Here is a 17811-nt window from a genome sequence, read left to right on the forward strand (position 1 = left end):
TTTATAGCCAGTCTTCAAGTATGCCCACTGACTATACGTGAAAGATTTCATTCCTTTTACGAGGAATTGGGCAAATTTGGATATGCAGTTGGTTACCTCGTTCACAGGCAGATGGAGCGACGACAAACCTGTTGTTTGTTGTAGTCTTCAGCTTAGTTCGAGGAATGATATACTCTGACGGAATTCGATTTTCAATTATCGGAAATCATCGACTTTATGTTGATGATATACACTACCTTGCACTGACGAGTGGCCAAACAGCCCGAAACCGGTCTGCAAGTGTGTTCCGATAATTGAAAATCTATTGCGGCAGTTGTATCGCCAACAGCATATGCAGGAATAACTTCAGTGAAGAATCCTGCACTGACACCTGTCGGATATAATCCAACGCCCTTCGTGGTATTAGCCAGGGGAGTAGTTGTTTTCTGATAGGTGTCAGTCCATTAACCTACTGTGTAGGGTGTTGAGACTGGCCTGAACGAATTGTTCTTTTAGATGATTTGATTTATAGCCAGTCTTCAAGTATGCCCACTGACTATACGTGAAAGATTTCTTTCCTTTTACGAGGAATTGGGCAAATTTGGATATGCAGTTGGTTACCTCGTTCACAGGCAGATGAAGCGACGACAAACCTGTTGTTTGTTGTAGTCTTCAGCTTAGTTCGAGGAATGATATACTCTGACGGAATTCGATTTTCAATTATCGGAAATCATCGACTTTATGTTGATGATATACACTACCTTGCACTGACGAGTGGCCAAACAGCCCGAAACCGGTCTGCAAGTGTGTTCCGATAATTGAAAATCTATTGCGGCAGTTGTATCGCCAACAGCATATGCAGGAATAACTTCAGTGAAGAATCCTGCACTGACACCTGTCGGATATAATCCAACGCCCTTCGTGGTATTAGCCAGGGGAGTAGTTGTTTTCTGATAGGTGTCAGTCCATTAACTTACTGTGTAGGGTGTTGAGACTGGCCTGAACGAATTGTTCTTTTAGATGATTTGATTTATAGCCAGTCTTCAAGTATGCCCACTGACTATACGTGAAAGATTTCTTTCCTTTTACGAGGAATTGGGCAAATTTGGATATGCAGTTGGTTACCTCGTTCACAGGCAGATGGAGCGACGACAAACCTGTTGTTTGTTGTAGTCTTCAGCTTAGTTCGAGGAATGATATACTCTGACGGAATTCGATTTTCAATTATCGGAAATCATCGACTTTATGTTGATGATATACACTACCTTGCACTGACGAGTGGCCAAACAGCCCGAAACCGGTCTGCAAGTGTGTTCCGATAATTGAAAATCTATTGCGGCAGTTGTATCGCCAACAGCATATGCAGGAATAACTTCAGTGAAGAATCCTGCACTGACACCTGTCGGATATAATCCAACGCCCTTCGTGGTATTAGCCAGGGGAGTAGTTGTTTTCTGATAGGTGTCAGTCCATTAACCTACTGTGTAGGGTGTTGAGACTGGCCTGAACGAATTGTTCTTTTAGATGATTTGATTTATAGCCAGTCTTCAAGTATGCCCACTGACTATACGTGAAAGATTTCTTTCCTTTTACGAGGAATTGGGCAAATTTGGATATGCAGTTGGTTACCTCGTTCACAGGCAGATGGAGCGACGACAAACCTGTTGTTTGTTGTAGTCTTCAGCTTAGTTCGAGGAATGATATACTCTGACGGAATTCGATTTTCAATTATCGGAAATCATCGACTTTATGTTGATGATATACACTACCTTGCACTGACGAGTGGCCAAACAGCCCGAAACCGGTCTGCAAGTGTGTTCCGATAATTGAAAATCTATTGCGGCAGTTGTATCGCCAACAGCATATGCAGGAATAACTTCAGTGAAGAATCCTGCACTGACACCTGTCGGATATAATCCAACGCCCTTCGTGGTATTAGCCAGGGGAGTAGTTGTTTTCTGATAGGTGTCAGTCCATTAACCTACTGTGTAGGGTGTTGAGACTGGCCTGAACGAATTGTTCTTTTAGATGATTTGATTTATAGCCAGTCTTCAAGTATGCCCACTGACTATACGTGAAAGATTTCTTTCCTTTTACGAGGAATTGGGCAAATTTGGATATGCAGTTGGTTACCTCGTTCACAGGCAGATGGAGCGACGACAAACCTGTTGTTTGTTGTAGTCTTCAGCTTAGTTCGAGGAATGATATACTCTGACGGAATTCGATTTTCAATTTTCGGAAATCATCGACTTTATGTTGATGATATACACTACCTTGCACTGACGAGTGGCCAAACAGCCCGAAACCGGTCTGCAAGTGTGTTCCGATAATTGAAAATCTATTGCGGCAGTTGTATCGCCAACAGCATATGCAGGAATAACTTCAGTGAAGAATCCTGCACTGACACCTGTCGGATATAATCCAACGCCCTTCGTGGTATTAGCCAGGGGAGTAGTTGTTTTCTGATAGGTGTCAGTCCATTAACCTACTGTGTAGGGTGTTGAGACTGGCCTGAACGAATTGTTCTTTTAGATGATTTGTTTTATCACCATTTTTCAAAAAGTTATTCAATTGTGAACTAACAAAATTTTTCCCAATCTCCGTTGGCATAAATAATGGGATGAAAGGTATAAATAATTGGCCTATAAATTTTAAACTTGGTGGAACCCTTTTGATATAAAATACTTCATACGATCCTGGGATGAAAGTTCATAAATTTTTTTTAATTTGTTAATTATGATTTTCTATACCTATTGCAAAATGAAATATCTAAAAATTGTCTAAAAATGTCTGTTTTCACATTAAACAATGGCAGTTATTAACATAGGATATGAATTTTTCACGTGATTTGTTTATTACATTGTTTTAAACAAATACAGAAATTCAATATTTTTGAAAAATTTTTTCTGCCATTTTGTTATCTGGAGATAATAATGATTAATTTTTTTTTTATTTTAATTTTTAATTCTTCAAAATCGATTTTTTTTTATTTCGATTGTTTAAATAATTATTTAAGAAATAATTTTGCTTTTTAAAACCATAATTTACACTTTTTAATAAATGCCATTGTTAAATGTGAAAATAGACAAAGCTAAATATCAATTAAAAAAAATGTATCAACAATTTTTAGATATTTCATTTTGCAATAGTTATAAAAAATCATAATTAACAAATTGATAAATTTTTATGAACTTTTATCGCAGGATCGTATGAAGTATATATATCAAAAGGGCTCCACGAAGTTTAAAATTTATAGCCCAAATATTTATACCTTTTATCCCATTATTTATGCCAACGGAGATTGGGAAAAAATTTGTTAGTTAACAATTGAATAAGTTTTCGAAAAATGGTGATGAAACTTTTTTTTCTACGGGACTCGGTTCATTCAAATGTTAAGATACTAGAATTTTTTCAAATTTTTAAAATGACATTTTATGTTATAAAAATATTATTTTTTTTTCGGCAGCGCGCGCATGCCGTAACAGCCGCGCGGAACCCTATTTTCAAAGTCAAATTAAAATTATAAAAAATGGAGATAAAGTTTCGGGAGTCAGAACTTTTTTATCGGAAATTTCCTCCTCTTTAACAGGCTTTTTTCAAAATTGCTGAAATATTAATATTTTTTGAGTTATTAACGAAAAACTGAATACCATTTTTTTTCAAATCTTACAATTGCAATTTTTCACTTGCACCAAAATCCTTCAAAAACATTTTTCTAGAGATGATTCCGAATCGAATGAGCTATGGCTCATATTTTTAGGACCTTTATCTCTATTTTTCATGTTTTTGAACTTGTTGATTAAACTAACGAGTATTAAATGAAAGGGTTTGATGAACGAAACACGATAAGCAAAGTGACGTCATTCTAATTCTAATATGGCAACCGGTTCCTCATTGCTGAGTTAAATAGCTCAAAACTTGCAATGCAAGTGATGCATTCACAGAAATGGATAGGTTGAGACGTAAACAGTGCCACCATTAAAGTGCGCACCATATGGGAAACTTTTTTTTCGAAAAGTTTCAATGAAGTTCAACTTCGGCACTTGTTTGTGCTTCGAATTAAACTTTAAATGATGCGGCAAACTTTTTTTTTTGAAAAAAATTGAAAAAGCGCATTTCTAGATCGAATTTAACAAAAAGTTATTTGAAAAAGTTGTGTCTACGGCAATTTTATATCCATATGCCAAATTTTATGCAATTAGGATAAAGTTAACGTTTTGCTTATTTTTGACAGATATCCCCTTTATTTTAAAAAACAAGTTCGGTTAATTGTCATCAATTCATGTATACATAAAAAACTCATCATGGAGTTGAACTTTTCTGATACATTTTTACTTATACGGACATTTTTAGAGAGAAATTAAAAATATGCTATAAAAATTTTAACATGACTGGTGCAAAGTTTCAATCACTTGGCTATTTTCTTAAACAAACCTTTGATTTCGAAAAAGCAGAGGCAACTAAAAAAGATAATTTCGATAGAACTATTATTATTATTATAAATTTTAAACAACAATAATATTATAGAAAATACAAATGGGTACAAAAAATTATTTATTGTTCTAAATGAGGTTGTCAAACACTTATAGCCTACATATCAGTATGTCGTCCTCCACGTTCAATACAAATTATGGTCCTTCTACTGACATCTGTAACTGCATTTTTAATAAATCGGGGATTTATATTTGTACAGCAATGGTATTTTCCAGATGTTGTATGTCAGTAAATGGTCTACTTCGGTACACTTTTTGTTTCAGGTAACCCCACAAGAAAAAGTCGAAAGGCGTCAAGTCGGCTGATCTAGGTGGCCATGATGTTCCCAGTTACGTCCAATAACTTTGCCTCTGAACATTTGTTGGAGGGACTGTTTTACAGCAACCGTGTGATGTATTGGTGCGCCATCAAGCTGATACCATAGGTCGTATTTAATATTTAAAGGCATATTATCTAAAACTTCACTAACCTCATTATTCAAAAGGTTGACGTAACCGACGGATGATAAATTTTCCCTAAAAAAAAATGGCCCAATTATTTGGTCGTTAAGTATCCCACACCATACATTAGTTTTAAAGGAATACTGATCACCACTTCCAACTGTGAAATTGGGATTTTCTTGGACCCACCATCGGCAATTTTGAGAACTTACCGTTCCATTTGAAGAGAACGTTGCCTCATCTGTCCATAAAATTTTATACGTAAACTTTACATTTTTTTATCTCTCTCCTTGAAACCAGAATGAAAACCCCAAACGGACATCAAAATCTCGTTTTTTTAACGTGTTTAATAAAATAAAATAATAAAATAAATAAAATAAAATAAAATAAATAAATAAAATAAAATTTTTCTGACACTTTCTCTTTTGTATGGGTAATTTTTATATATCGGTTATGCTCGTTTGCCCGTGTTCAATAACTTTTAAACAAATATTAAGTTGGGCCTCCGCATCATAATTACTTGGAGTGTGCTTTTTTTAAAATTAATCTGCTACGAATCCTGTTTCTCTGAATTTCGACATTATCCTTGTCACAGTGGTATGTTGAACATCATTAAAAATGTTAGCTACTTGCCGGTATGGTGTATTCTCACCACATATTAAAACTATTTCTATTCTTTCCTGAAGAGACAACATTATTGCAACAATAACTGTTAAAAATTTGACAAGTAAATCGACAACTTGACATTACCATAGCATGCATTTTGTTTGTCCTACTTAAAAATTTTATTCAACGTGATTAAGCATCCTTACCGCCGTAGTTAGTGTTTATGAATAATCTGTAAATACTGAATATTAAAATTTTAATGTAATTTCAACTCTAGTGATTTTATTAATACTTATTGCAGTTTTTGAGTTGTGTCTGCTTTTCCAAAATTGAAGGTACTAACGTTTGTTTAAGAAAATAGCCAAGTGATTGATTGATTGCACCAGCCATGTTAAAATTCTTATAGCACATTTTTAATTTCTCTCTAAAAATGTCCGTATGAGTAAAAATTTATCAGAAAAGTTAAACTCCACGATGAGTTTGTTATGTATATGAATTAATGACAATTAACCGAACTTGTTTTTTTAAATAAAGGGGATATCTGTCAAAAATAAGCAAAACGTTAACTTTATTTTAGTTGCATGAAATTTGGCATATGAATATGAAATTGCCGTAGACACAACTTTTTCAAGTAACTTTTTTTTAAATTTGAAATGCACTTTTTCAATTTTTTTCAAAAAAAAAGTTGAATTTGACAAACACTGAACGTCAGTGGGTCGCAGTTTGCCGCATCATTTTAAGTTAAATTCAAAGCACAAACAAGTGCCGAAGTTAAACTTCATTGAAACTTTTCGAAAAAAAAGTTTCCCATATGGTGCGCACTTTAGTGACACTGTATATTTAGAAACTGTTGATGAATGCCGTTTTTGCTTGTCCTGAACGAATCGGATCTGAAAAAGGAGTGTATTGGCTGCACAAAAGTAAAGAAGAACAGACCTCGAAACGTAACAATTTCTGTCGATCGTTTAAATCTCGAGGCCCCCACTTTTCGAGCTTTTCCACCTTTCCAATATCTTTTAAACCATGAAAAACCGCATCAGAGCCGACGCTCAGTTCTTCCGTCATCCCAGCACCGTCAGCACTGTTGTAGGTCGACTACTTTGGGACTGACTCATCTTTGAAGCTAAAATCTCCAGAATGAAATTTAGCAAACCAAGGTCAAACATTATCATTGTCATATGTCAGGTAGCTTTTTTGGGCTATTTCGTAAGAGCTCTGGTTCAATTTGAATACGTAGAGTTAATTAATTTATAGGATAAATGGACTGGCTGAAAGGGAGTACCTGAATCGTGATCTCTGAGATTATCAGATTGAACTCCGCCTAGTTGAGAGATTTCACCTCAAAAACCATCTTTATAAGAATTGAATGAATTGATATCAAATTATGTATTTTTTTTTGGTACAATAGACCACGACTCGAAATGCCAATTACAATAGATTATTCAGTGTGGTCCACTAACCAACAAATGGGAAACTTTTTTATTATCGATATCTCAAAAAATTTTATTCTTGACAAAAGTTGGTGCTTGTTCCAAAACTATACCAAGTGTACCTGAAATGGCTTTATGACAAACATTACCCTTATTTCAAAAAATATAGAAATATGTTGAAGAGAAAAGTTGCTTGAAATTAAAAGTTATGTTCAGATATGAAGTCATGGCCTGCTATTCGATTTTTTTTTCTTTTGGAAAATTTTGAATTAACACGTATGATACATATTTTTACAATTTTGATTTAATATGTATTTGAAGTAGCCACAATAAAATCAGTTTGGAGTATTTTTTATCAAATTAAAGTGTATTTGTAAAATTTACTTGGATTTGTATTTTTTTAGGTGACCGTCAACTTCATGTTTGTTGCAACGATATTTAACAAAACTTTAGAATAAAACAAATGCTCTTTTTGACGAGGCAGATACTTTACTAAGTATAATGTTCATATGAATAAACTGTCAATAAAAGTATGAAATTTATTTTATTCTGACAACAATGCCTCAACTAAAACAGATATTGAAAAAACAATCCAAAATCTATCGCGGATAGCCATGAACAAAAAACACATAAAACGTAAAACGTTTTCATATTTGTCCTCAATTAAAATGCCTCGCCCAGTATTATTAACGTTAACTGATAAGGCAGAATCAGTTTTAATCTGTGGTGATGGTTATAAAACAATGCGCGAAGCCGCAAATATTTTCAACGAGTGGCATCCAGGAAACAAATCTGCTATTCAAGTGTAAGTAGAATTTTAAAGCATTGGAAGCTCTTGTCTCCTACCAAGAAACGTCTAAATTGGTAGCAAATTGCCAAAAACGACTCTCCTGGATAGGAAGACTTAACAGATTGTCTCTGGTCTGGATTGATGGCCATACTGGCCTGAAAGGCAATGAGGCTGCTGACTCCCTTGCAAAGGAGGGTGCCACAAGCAGCTTCATCAGACCAGAACCTGTCATTGGCATCGCTTTGGACTTTGCCAAATAAATATTGATCACGTGGATGGTAAGAAGATTTATGGACTTCTGGCAGAATCTTCCAGGATTGGCTCAGTCCAAAGCGTTTATTCATCCTTCGAAGGTTGATACCGAACAGTTGTTGGACTACAGTGGGGATGAACTACGATATCTAACAGGCCTTCTTACAGGTCACTGTCATTTGAATCATAATATGCAGAGACTCGGATTGTCGGAAGACAGTGTGTGTCGCCTTTGTTTGGAAAATGATGAAACAGCAGAGCACATACTTTGTGCCTGCCCCGCTGGGGACCGAATCAGGTTTTTAAAGTTCGATAAAGCCAGACTCTTACTATCTGACCTGAAAAAAGACCACTCACCATACAAACTAATCGGCTTCATTAAGAATAGGTGTGAGCCATAATAAACTTTTGTGGGTTGCGGTGGAGGGTCAAATAAGGATGTCCAGAACACGTGACCAATTCTCGAACAATATGGCCGCCTGTAGGCACACAATGAGTACAATGACATAGGTATTTCGCTGTTTTTTCGTGTTTTGTTATCTTTGGAAGCTGTGAAAATAATTATAATGGCTGTTTTTAATAAAAGTGATTATTTACTAACATTGGAACGTGAAAACAAAGACATTGCTATGTGTTACAAAGATAAAATTAGAGTGATACAGTGCATGGATCCTTTTACTTTCACTTCAGAAGAAATGAACAGTTCTATAGAATGTTTTCCACCAGTTACTGCTTTCGATATGAGTTCTTATCTGGTGCTAACTTATCGTTTCTATACAAATCAGCAAATGAAGGCCTACAAAAGTTTGACTGGCTACAAATATTTTGAAGCTGGATTTGTACATGATTGTGAAGCAAAGTCAATCGGAGAGCACATTGTTGTGATTGTCAAGGTATTTAGATATTTTTCAAACTTGATTTATTCATAATTTTCTCTGAATATGTATCTTGATTTTAGGTTAATCATTCACAGAGGATGAACAATTCCCCACTGCAAGTTTGGATTATATTCGAGAAAGATGGTGCAATAATTTCAGCTCATTGTACCTGCATGGCAGGCCATTCTGAAGTTTGTAGTCACGTTGCTGCTGTACTGTATGGCCTGGAATATATCAACCAATTCAATATATCATCCAATTCTAAAGTGCAGGCATGAGGCTTTCATGTTCATATTCAATGCTGAATTTCATCTCATACCTATTCTTTTTTTATTTCTTGTTAACTGATTTTTGACTCTTCTCAAGAACATTCGCTGAATGCATAGTTTCATTCAATGAATGCTATGTATGTAAACATTTCTTTGAACTGAAAAATCATAATTGAAGTTTCCATATTGTTATGAACCACCATGTGAGAAATCACTTTTTTGAAATAACCATTATCGTGAATCATTTGTTCAATGAATGTGTATTGAAACTGACTTCCTCGTCTGACGGGGAGAATAAACAAAAATACAAATCTAGACTAAGTATACATATTAAAAAAACAATTTTATGAGGTTTTTTATTATAAATTCAATCTAACTCAAAGGTACTATTGGTGGGCAGATATTAATTAATTCACAACACACAGTCACTATTTTATCAAGATTGTATCATCTTCACCACAAACAAGCAGAGAAATTGGCACATAATCTGATAGAATCCTATATTTTTGACGAATGCAACCTATTACTTTTTCTACATGAATCTTGACATGTGCAATGGCTCTAGTTGCTTCTAAATCAATTGGATGCAACTGCTTGTTTCCTTTGGTAAAAGCAGGAATTCACTAGGTATTTTTGTAAAAGTTCACCCGATCACGATCCCCACGGCTTCCGCAATTTACAACACAACACGTTGTAGGCATGATTTTATGTTATGAAGGACGATTGATATGTAAAATCAGCCTCAAACAACGAATTTCAGCAAGCAGCAACACAATCACTCACAAAAACAAGTTGATTATGGACTTTTCTAGTTTTCTTTCCATAAGAACAAACAACATGAGTGCCTACAGGCGGCCATTTTGATTTAATTTTGACAGCATCTCGGATAGGTCTATAGACCCACTCACTTTGGACCTAACCTAACATATTCTTTTGAGGAAAAACGTATCGTGATCGTGAAGTTCAATTTAGTTGACGTTGTTTATAAGTCTGTTCGGTACGTATCAATCCGAGACTAATTCACTATCAAAGCTGGTACTCAAATAATTAATAGATGTAGCTATATTGTAAAGTGCTTTTCTATCTCTCATCAAATAGTTTGTAGAGCATAAAACTAACAGCACAATTTCTCAATGAGATTATTTAACGATATTGAATCATCATAATTGTAGAATGAGGAAACAATACTCCTATCCAACACCACACAATGAAATATAAAAAGTAGAACCAACAAAACTTGATAATTTCCATAAGTCAGTGTAACGAAATGCAAATAATCTAGCAAAATTTATAAAGCAAAACCGAAACGAAATTAATCAGTTCACTTGCCTTTTGAATCCGGAATTGCTTTGATTTTAACTTTTTTTCAATATACATTATACGCTGTCTGTTTAAAATATTATGTAGTTAAATGTCAATGTATTCAGGCAATTATTAAAAGGTCTTTTATTTTGTTGTAGTTAAAGATATTGACATTATATTCTAGGGTTGTGAAGCATCTGTCAGTAGCTTCAGAAAAATTTGTCACAAGACTCCCCTTTCAATTTAATTTTTTTCCCAGATGGCGCCCAGTCGCCATCTTGAAAGTTCCATCTGCCAATTTCACTTCAAAATAAAGTATTCATGCAATAATTTCATTATCCCAAATTTCAATTTTTTGAGTTGACCCATTCAAAAAATAAATGGGGAGGGGACATTAATAATAATATTAATAACGCATATATCTTTTGTGACCGAATGTTTGTAATATATAAGAATTATATTTCTGTATAGTTTCAATATAGTCAGATGCATTTCGTGGGAAAAAATCTGCATAAATTAAATTTAAATTATTGAAAAAATATGAATATTTAATAGGGCACATCGACGATAACAATAAATTGGATCCATTTTTGAGGATTCAGAAGTTAGGCGGGATTCATACGACTAAAATGCTTACGAAAATTTGTATATCAAAACAATATATCCATTTATTACATAGTGATTTGGAATTCATTCACACAGTTGATTTAGGAAATTATCTAACTGTTCCCAATCACGATTACGTTATGGTTGACACAAATTTCCTCAACAGACGCCTAGAGCCGTTGATAAGAATTCAGAGAGAGCTATTTCATTTGCACATTTGGAAATAGATAGTGTTCTTTCAAAACTGAAAATAATCAGAATCATTAGTGGACCATTTTATCGGTACCAAATGAGCAAGTAGGCAAACACTGAAGAATTTTATCAATTCATTTATGGATTCGAAAGTATTTTTTCCAATATCGATTTGAGAAGTACGTGAAATCTTGATGTCTTAGGATTATACAAAAATAGTTTTTTTCTGAGGGCATTCCTGAATTGTACTTCAACGAAAGAAACGATTTCGATAATTATACGAGAAACAGAAACAACAGTTGCTAACTAGACACTGAATAGACGGGGGTTTTCCACACTTTGGATAAAAATAACTTCTTAGACAGATACCAAGTAGGCACTGTTGTAGTTTCCAGAACGAATAAAGAGAGTATTTTTCATCGCTGATTGAACTTTCATCAAAATAATATGACCAAGGTAGATTCTAACCTGAAAGTATGAAGTCAGAAATATAAGTTCGAAGTCTGCTGGAATTGCAGCATTGTCTGGCGAAAAATCAAAACAGAAAAATACCAAAATCTTGGTAACAACTATCTGTTCCATCAAGTAGCGGTTGAAACTTTTGGTGTTTATAGCCCGGTATCTCTGTTATTTGTTCATGAACTCGGAAGGCCAAGCAACGGAAGATTACGGTTCTCTTTTTTGATAGAAAGAATTAGTATTGCTATTCAACGTGGTAATGCTGCTTCGGTCCTTGAAACTATTCATCCTTCACATAATTTTGATGAGATCATGCATTGCCCTGATTTCAGTTCGGAACTGAAATCTTTTCAAAACAAGTCGAAATATGTGTTTATTCATCGTTTTTCTATCTAGCTTAATTCGCAAGTGATTGATCCACCTTCTTTTTTTTAAGTGCGGTCAATGGACATAGGTCATTTTTGCCTCCCAAACATGAGCTGCAGTCCTAATGGTTTTGGACCCCTTTCAGTGGAAAAGCTTCATGGAGCAAGAGCCGAATCGATCCTTGTACGAAACCCTTCATCACTTAGAAGGGTCGATTGCAGCTTGAGAAATGGTTCGGATGCAGATTATGTGGAACAGAATCAGTAGAGAGTTGTTCTAAAAATCTTGCGAAGAACATTGAATCAGATAATTTAGGAAACACTTGCTACATGAATATCATTTCACAAGTGTTGTTTATGACGAAGAATTTCAAGAACGAGGTTTTTGACGATGAACGAGAACGAGAATGTTTCCTACTTTCACCAAACTATAACACCTGTTCATGCAGCTGCAGTTCACTAGATACTCGTTAGGACAACAAGAGGATTTTTCCGAATTCTTAGGGTTCCTGTTGAATACTTTTCATGAGCAGGAAAATAGCAGAATCAATACTCCTGACCGCTCTGGATTGGATGATTCCGCACAGTCTATCTCGTTTTGTGTTTCTGCTGGAAAAATCCTTACTGGTTTACTTTGTAGTACATTATCAAGAGATAGCAAAAACGTATGTGACTTTCTAGAAGTTTCCTAATATGACCGATACTCAGTTCGTGCAAAGTGTATTGTTGAATCATCTGAAAATAGAACTTTTACCGGGTAATGATCAACTGTATTGTTATATATGCACCAAAGTAACATAATATTATAAGACAAGTATAGCTGAGGCACCAGTCAATCTAATGATAACACTGATGATCTTCAAACATGACTCAACCTCTGACGGAAATACCAAACTCTTACGAAGGTTCGAAATAGATGAACACTTCGATCTAGCAGACCACTATTATAATCTTCATGCAGTCATTGTTCACTGTGATTCTGGTGTTGAATCCGGTCATTATTATGCATATGTCAAAGACAAAACGGACTGGTTTAAGTTTGACGATAGTCGTGCCACTAAGTGTTCTGGAGATGTCTTGAATTTATCGGAGCCTCTGGTGACATCCTACATTTTATTCTATGAAAGAGATGACATTGGCAGATCAATATCTTCAGATGATGTGGTGCTGCGGGTTTTTCCGGGTTTTCCTGCAGCTGAAAAAGCAAATGCGCCACTGGAATCAATCAAGTCGCCCCGGAGTGCCAATTAATTTTTGTCGTTGTTTTATAGTTTCATAATTTGTATTACTTTTTTTATATGTTTCTATAGATAAAGATTAGTTCAAACAATAAATTACAAGTTTTGAGAATTGCCAAAGGATGCAATATTTGTAAATGAAAAACAAAAAAAAGTAGATCATTTTTAGCTTTCATATACTCGTAGTTCCATCAAGGGTTAACCAGTACAACAGCAAAATTGATGTATTAGAAATATAAGTTTTTCTTCGTGAATGTCATAATTTTTTTTTGCTGAAGTCTATCTGATTGATATGACATTCTTGATGTTTATTCCACAGATATCCGATCTACCTGAGATACGATAACCTGAATTAATACTCTTGGCGGACCTATTATTTGAAGTCGACTAACCTAACCTAACCTAAGCTAACCCAACTAACCTAACATATTTTGGTAGATTTATCGTGAAACTGCGGGTGGCAGGTTTCACGATATTGTTGCAAATCTGATTTATCGTTAAAGAAACCGTCTATGTAATATTACGTAGATGGTAGAATATTTGCTATCGTAAATTCCGATTACTAACTACTACACGAGTAAAAGTAAAATCCTTGATCGAAGAAATACAATACTGACATGAGTTAATTAGAGCATTTGTGTGTCATGTTTATTCACTTTCATTTACCGTATCTTCTTATATAGTTGATTAATCGTCTAGTTTGGCCTATGGTATTGGACATTATTCACTTTCAATTCAGCACTATTCATCAGCAGATGTAGTATCTTTCTCTTAGTCAAATATTTAAGAATGGGTTATTTATGAAAGTTTCTTTGATGAATATTAATAAGAAACGAAAAATACTTCGAAATAATAATAGAAAATTACGTTTATTGAATTTTTTTCAAGAAGATTGGCTTCTATATATAGAAACCTTCAATATGTTTCGATTCTGAATATCTCAAAAATGCAAGATTCTAGCTGAGATGCAGAATATGTTAATGGGTATACGATTAGAGCGTCCTTGTTCTCATTTGTGTGTGCGAGTTTTCTGAAATGAAAACCCAGAATAGATTAATATATAATGAAATTTTTTCAGTATAGTTTTTAAAATTTTAAATGAATAACAAATTGTAAAAACAATATGAATGAATTCTAGAACAATTCAGAGGAAATACCTATGATTGAAATTGAAATGTTGTATGGGCTAGTATCTGAAATAAATAATTGTATATTTTTCGAAGTCATTGGAAATATAGGTACCTACACATGCCCAGTGCAATATTAAAATTGATAATATCTTGTATATTATTCCTTTCAAGCCTTAAAAAATGAGTGTGTGGTGACCATCTCCCGTGAGATAATATAGATATCATGAAGATATCTGCCTAGTAAATATTTATAACTATCTTTGGCATCAAAGGCTGTTAGGGGTTGAACGTCTGGTGCTTTTAGGTTATTGGGAAGCGAATTCTACCCTTGTGCTATGGATTTCGACATAAGGAGGTAAGCGTTCGACATTTCCTTTTGGAAACATAAAATTTGAAAATCCTTGAATTGTTCATAATTTTAGATGTTTCATTTCTCACGGGCCACGTTCCATATTTACGAGTTTCCTACACTCGTTGTGTATCTAGAGGGAACAAAATCAACGCAATTGCAGCTTTTCTTCATCACACATGTCGCATTATACACACGAACTTTCTTCTTGAATCACTTCGTCCATTGGTGAAAACCGTATTGGAAATTCGATCGCTAGTTTTTCAATTCATCGCGTTCAGACAGATGATTACATTTTTTTGGTGAGTATAGTAATATTTGAGAAGATAAGTGTGTGATTACACGATGAGTTATCACTTGTTGGTACTGGTTGCTCTCATAGAAACATGGTTAAATTGAATTGTCCTAATAATGTCTGTACCAGTCATATTATGAAATAGCAGCTATGATTGAGTGCTGTTTTCAAAAAGTATAACACTCCTGAACATAGACAACGTTACAAAATGTTTGATTTAGGCTGAGAGTTACTTGTAAATGCAATGCCATGTTGAGGAAATTACTGGGAATCAATGATTTAGGGCTTCAATAAAATTTTACGTTTGGAGTTCTGCTTTTTCGAATTTCAGACAAAATTATAAAAAAAATATCTTCAACGTGTTCATGACAATCGTGGAATGTGACAGATTCAATTCAGATCGAACTTGATGACTAGTCGAAAGAGAAATATTTGCTTTGTTCCGGATTCAAACTCCTTTAGCTTTTTCTGTTTTTTATTTTGCAGAAACAGCATTTCGTATTCTACTGAAATGGCTTGATGCTTCAAAATTTTTGAATAATCCATGAGGATTATCCAATAAGATGAAACCTGAAATAGATCTGAATATCAGTTTATTACTAAATCAAAGAATTGTGTGAATATTCAAATAATAAATTATAATTCAAATACTTTCACATGGGTCTAGAGAAAATCATCGCGTAATGTCACATATTCACCTTAATTGTTCGATGATTCAACAAATTCAATATTTTTTACGAAATATTTGATTACAAATTAGCGAGTGATGGGTTTCGATTGTTGCATAGGCTTGTTGTACGTGTTCATAGGAGTGGAATATATTAGCTGTTTTAATGACTAGGAACTGAACTTACTTTCTCATAATAATTCTCATCTTAGATATCTTCTTGTTGCGAGGAAAACGAAATAACTCGTATTTTAACTCAGGGCACTCATTTGGACATGATAGAATATTCATTCTGGTTTACCATGATAGTGAATTCGTCAACAAAAAATGATTTTCAATAAAATAGTATATTGCTTCACTAATGACAAAAATATCATATTCACTTGGGGAAAGAAACCATTTTTCAAACCAAGATTAGAGATGGCAAATCAGATTATTAAGTTTACCTGTGGGTTTGTTAATTTCCAGAATAAACGTAGTTATATATTTTTTGTTCAAGTACGGTCGGTTTAGTAACCAACTAGAAACATTCAACAGGGCCGTAGATCAAAGATGTTATCACCAATTAAATAAAAGATTTCTAATCGAAAGGGACGACAAGTGATTTGGCCCGCTTTTATTACAAACACTTACTGTAATATACAAGAGATAACTACAAGATTCAAACATAAAGTAATACCCAGGATGTCACCTAATATATGGCACTGAACAAAAAAAAATCACGATAAAGAATAGGTGATGTCACCGATTCTTATGTTCTAATTAACGATGTGCAAGAACTTCGGTTGGAAGAATTGAATGTGAACAGGCAACACATCAATCATTTAATTCTTCTTGACTATGAATAGGTAAGGTTTCTAGTATAATGTAAAATATAGGCATCGGTTTGTTCTTAATTAATTCACTTCACCCCAAAATGCTCTTTCAATTCTTATGTTTATTGTTTCCGTAACGATTGTTTGGAAGGAAAAGAAAATTCTCTACGAGGTACTTACCCTCGGCGGTTCCACTATCCGAATCCTCTGCATATAATACCAGGTGAAAAGGTGTAGCAATACAAATCTCTAAGTAGTTGCAATACTTCAGGCAGTAAAACAGGCTGAATCTTTCCTCTAGATACACAACGAGTGTAGGAAACTCGTAAATATGGAACTTGGTTCGTGAGAAATGAAACGTCTGAAATTATGAACACTTGGAGGTATTTTCAAATTTATCTTTTAGTAACATAAAATTTGAAGTATTGCAACTACTTAGAAATTTGTATTGCTACACTTTTTAAGCTGGTGATTATATGCAGAGGACTTGGATAGTAGAACCGCCAAGGATAAGTACCTCGTGAATGATTTTCATTTCTTTCAAAACAATCGTTACGGAAGTAATAAGAAAGAGCATTTTGGGGTGAAGTGAATTAAGGACAAACCGATGATTGATGTGTTGCCTGTACACATTCAATTCTTCCAACCAAAGTTCTTGCAAGAATCGGCTCATTACATCGTTAATCAGAACATAAGAATCGGTGACATAACCTTTACGTTTTTCTTTATCGTGATTGTTTTTTTTTTTGTTTAGTACCCATATATTAGAGAACACCCTGGGTACTAGTTCATACTTGAATCTTGTAGTTATTTCTTGTATATTTCAGTGATTTTTTTTAATAAAAGCCGGCCAAATCACTTGGTACCCATTTTGATTAGAAATCATTCATTTCATTGGCAATAATATCTTTGATCTACGGCCCTATTGAATGTTTCGAGTTGGTCACTTAACCGACAGTACCTTAACAAAAAATAGAACTACATTTTATCTGGAAATCAACAAACCCACAGATAAACTTAATAATCTGATTTGCCAACCCTAATCTCGGGTTGAAAAATTTTTTCTTTTCCCAAGATAATGATATTTTTGTCATTAGTGAAACAATGTACTATTTTATTGAAAATCGTTTTTTGTTGACGAATTCACTATGATGGTAAGCCAGAATGAATAGTCTCTCATGTCCACTTCAGTGCCCTGGGTTGAAATACGACTTATTTCCTTTTCCTTTCAACAAGAAGATATCTAAGATGATAA

At 34.3% G+C, this 17811-nt stretch overlaps 2 protein-coding genes across 5 annotated transcripts in view; one reads left to right on the top strand and one right to left on the bottom strand.

The window, feature by feature from the left end:
• Positions 1-17811, bottom strand: part of LOC111502311 (uncharacterized) — a 76906-nt gene that overhangs the window by 44718 nt on the left and 14377 nt on the right. The gene's annotated exons all lie outside the window — the stretch shown is intronic.
• LOC111502312 (uncharacterized) lies at positions 8427-9329 on the top strand. Its single transcript, XM_023156373.2, has 2 exons — positions 8427-8884; positions 8950-9329. The coding sequence occupies exons 1-2, from the start codon at positions 8558-8560 to the stop codon at positions 9145-9147; spliced, it is 525 nt and encodes a 174-aa protein (XP_023012141.2). The 5' UTR covers positions 8427-8557; the 3' UTR covers positions 9148-9329.

The sequence above is a fragment of the Leptinotarsa decemlineata genome, unplaced genomic scaffold (assembly GCF_025532065.1).
Source record: "Leptinotarsa decemlineata unplaced genomic scaffold, Ldec_3_MD MMD2_tig00026340_RagTag_RagTag, whole genome shotgun sequence".
Lineage (NCBI taxonomy): Eukaryota > Metazoa > Arthropoda > Insecta > Coleoptera > Chrysomelidae > Leptinotarsa > Leptinotarsa decemlineata.

What these genes read in the sequence shown, in the direction of transcription:
- LOC111502312 (XM_023156373.2), top strand. Translation starts at nt 8,558, where the DNA reads ATGGCTGTTTTTAATAAAAGTGATTATTTACTAACATTGGAACGTGAA. An exon ending in ACATTGTTGTGATTGTCAAG is followed by an intron (nt 8,885 to 8,949) that starts GTATTTAGATAT and finishes TCTTGATTTTAG; the next exon opens with GTTAATCATTCACAGAGGAT.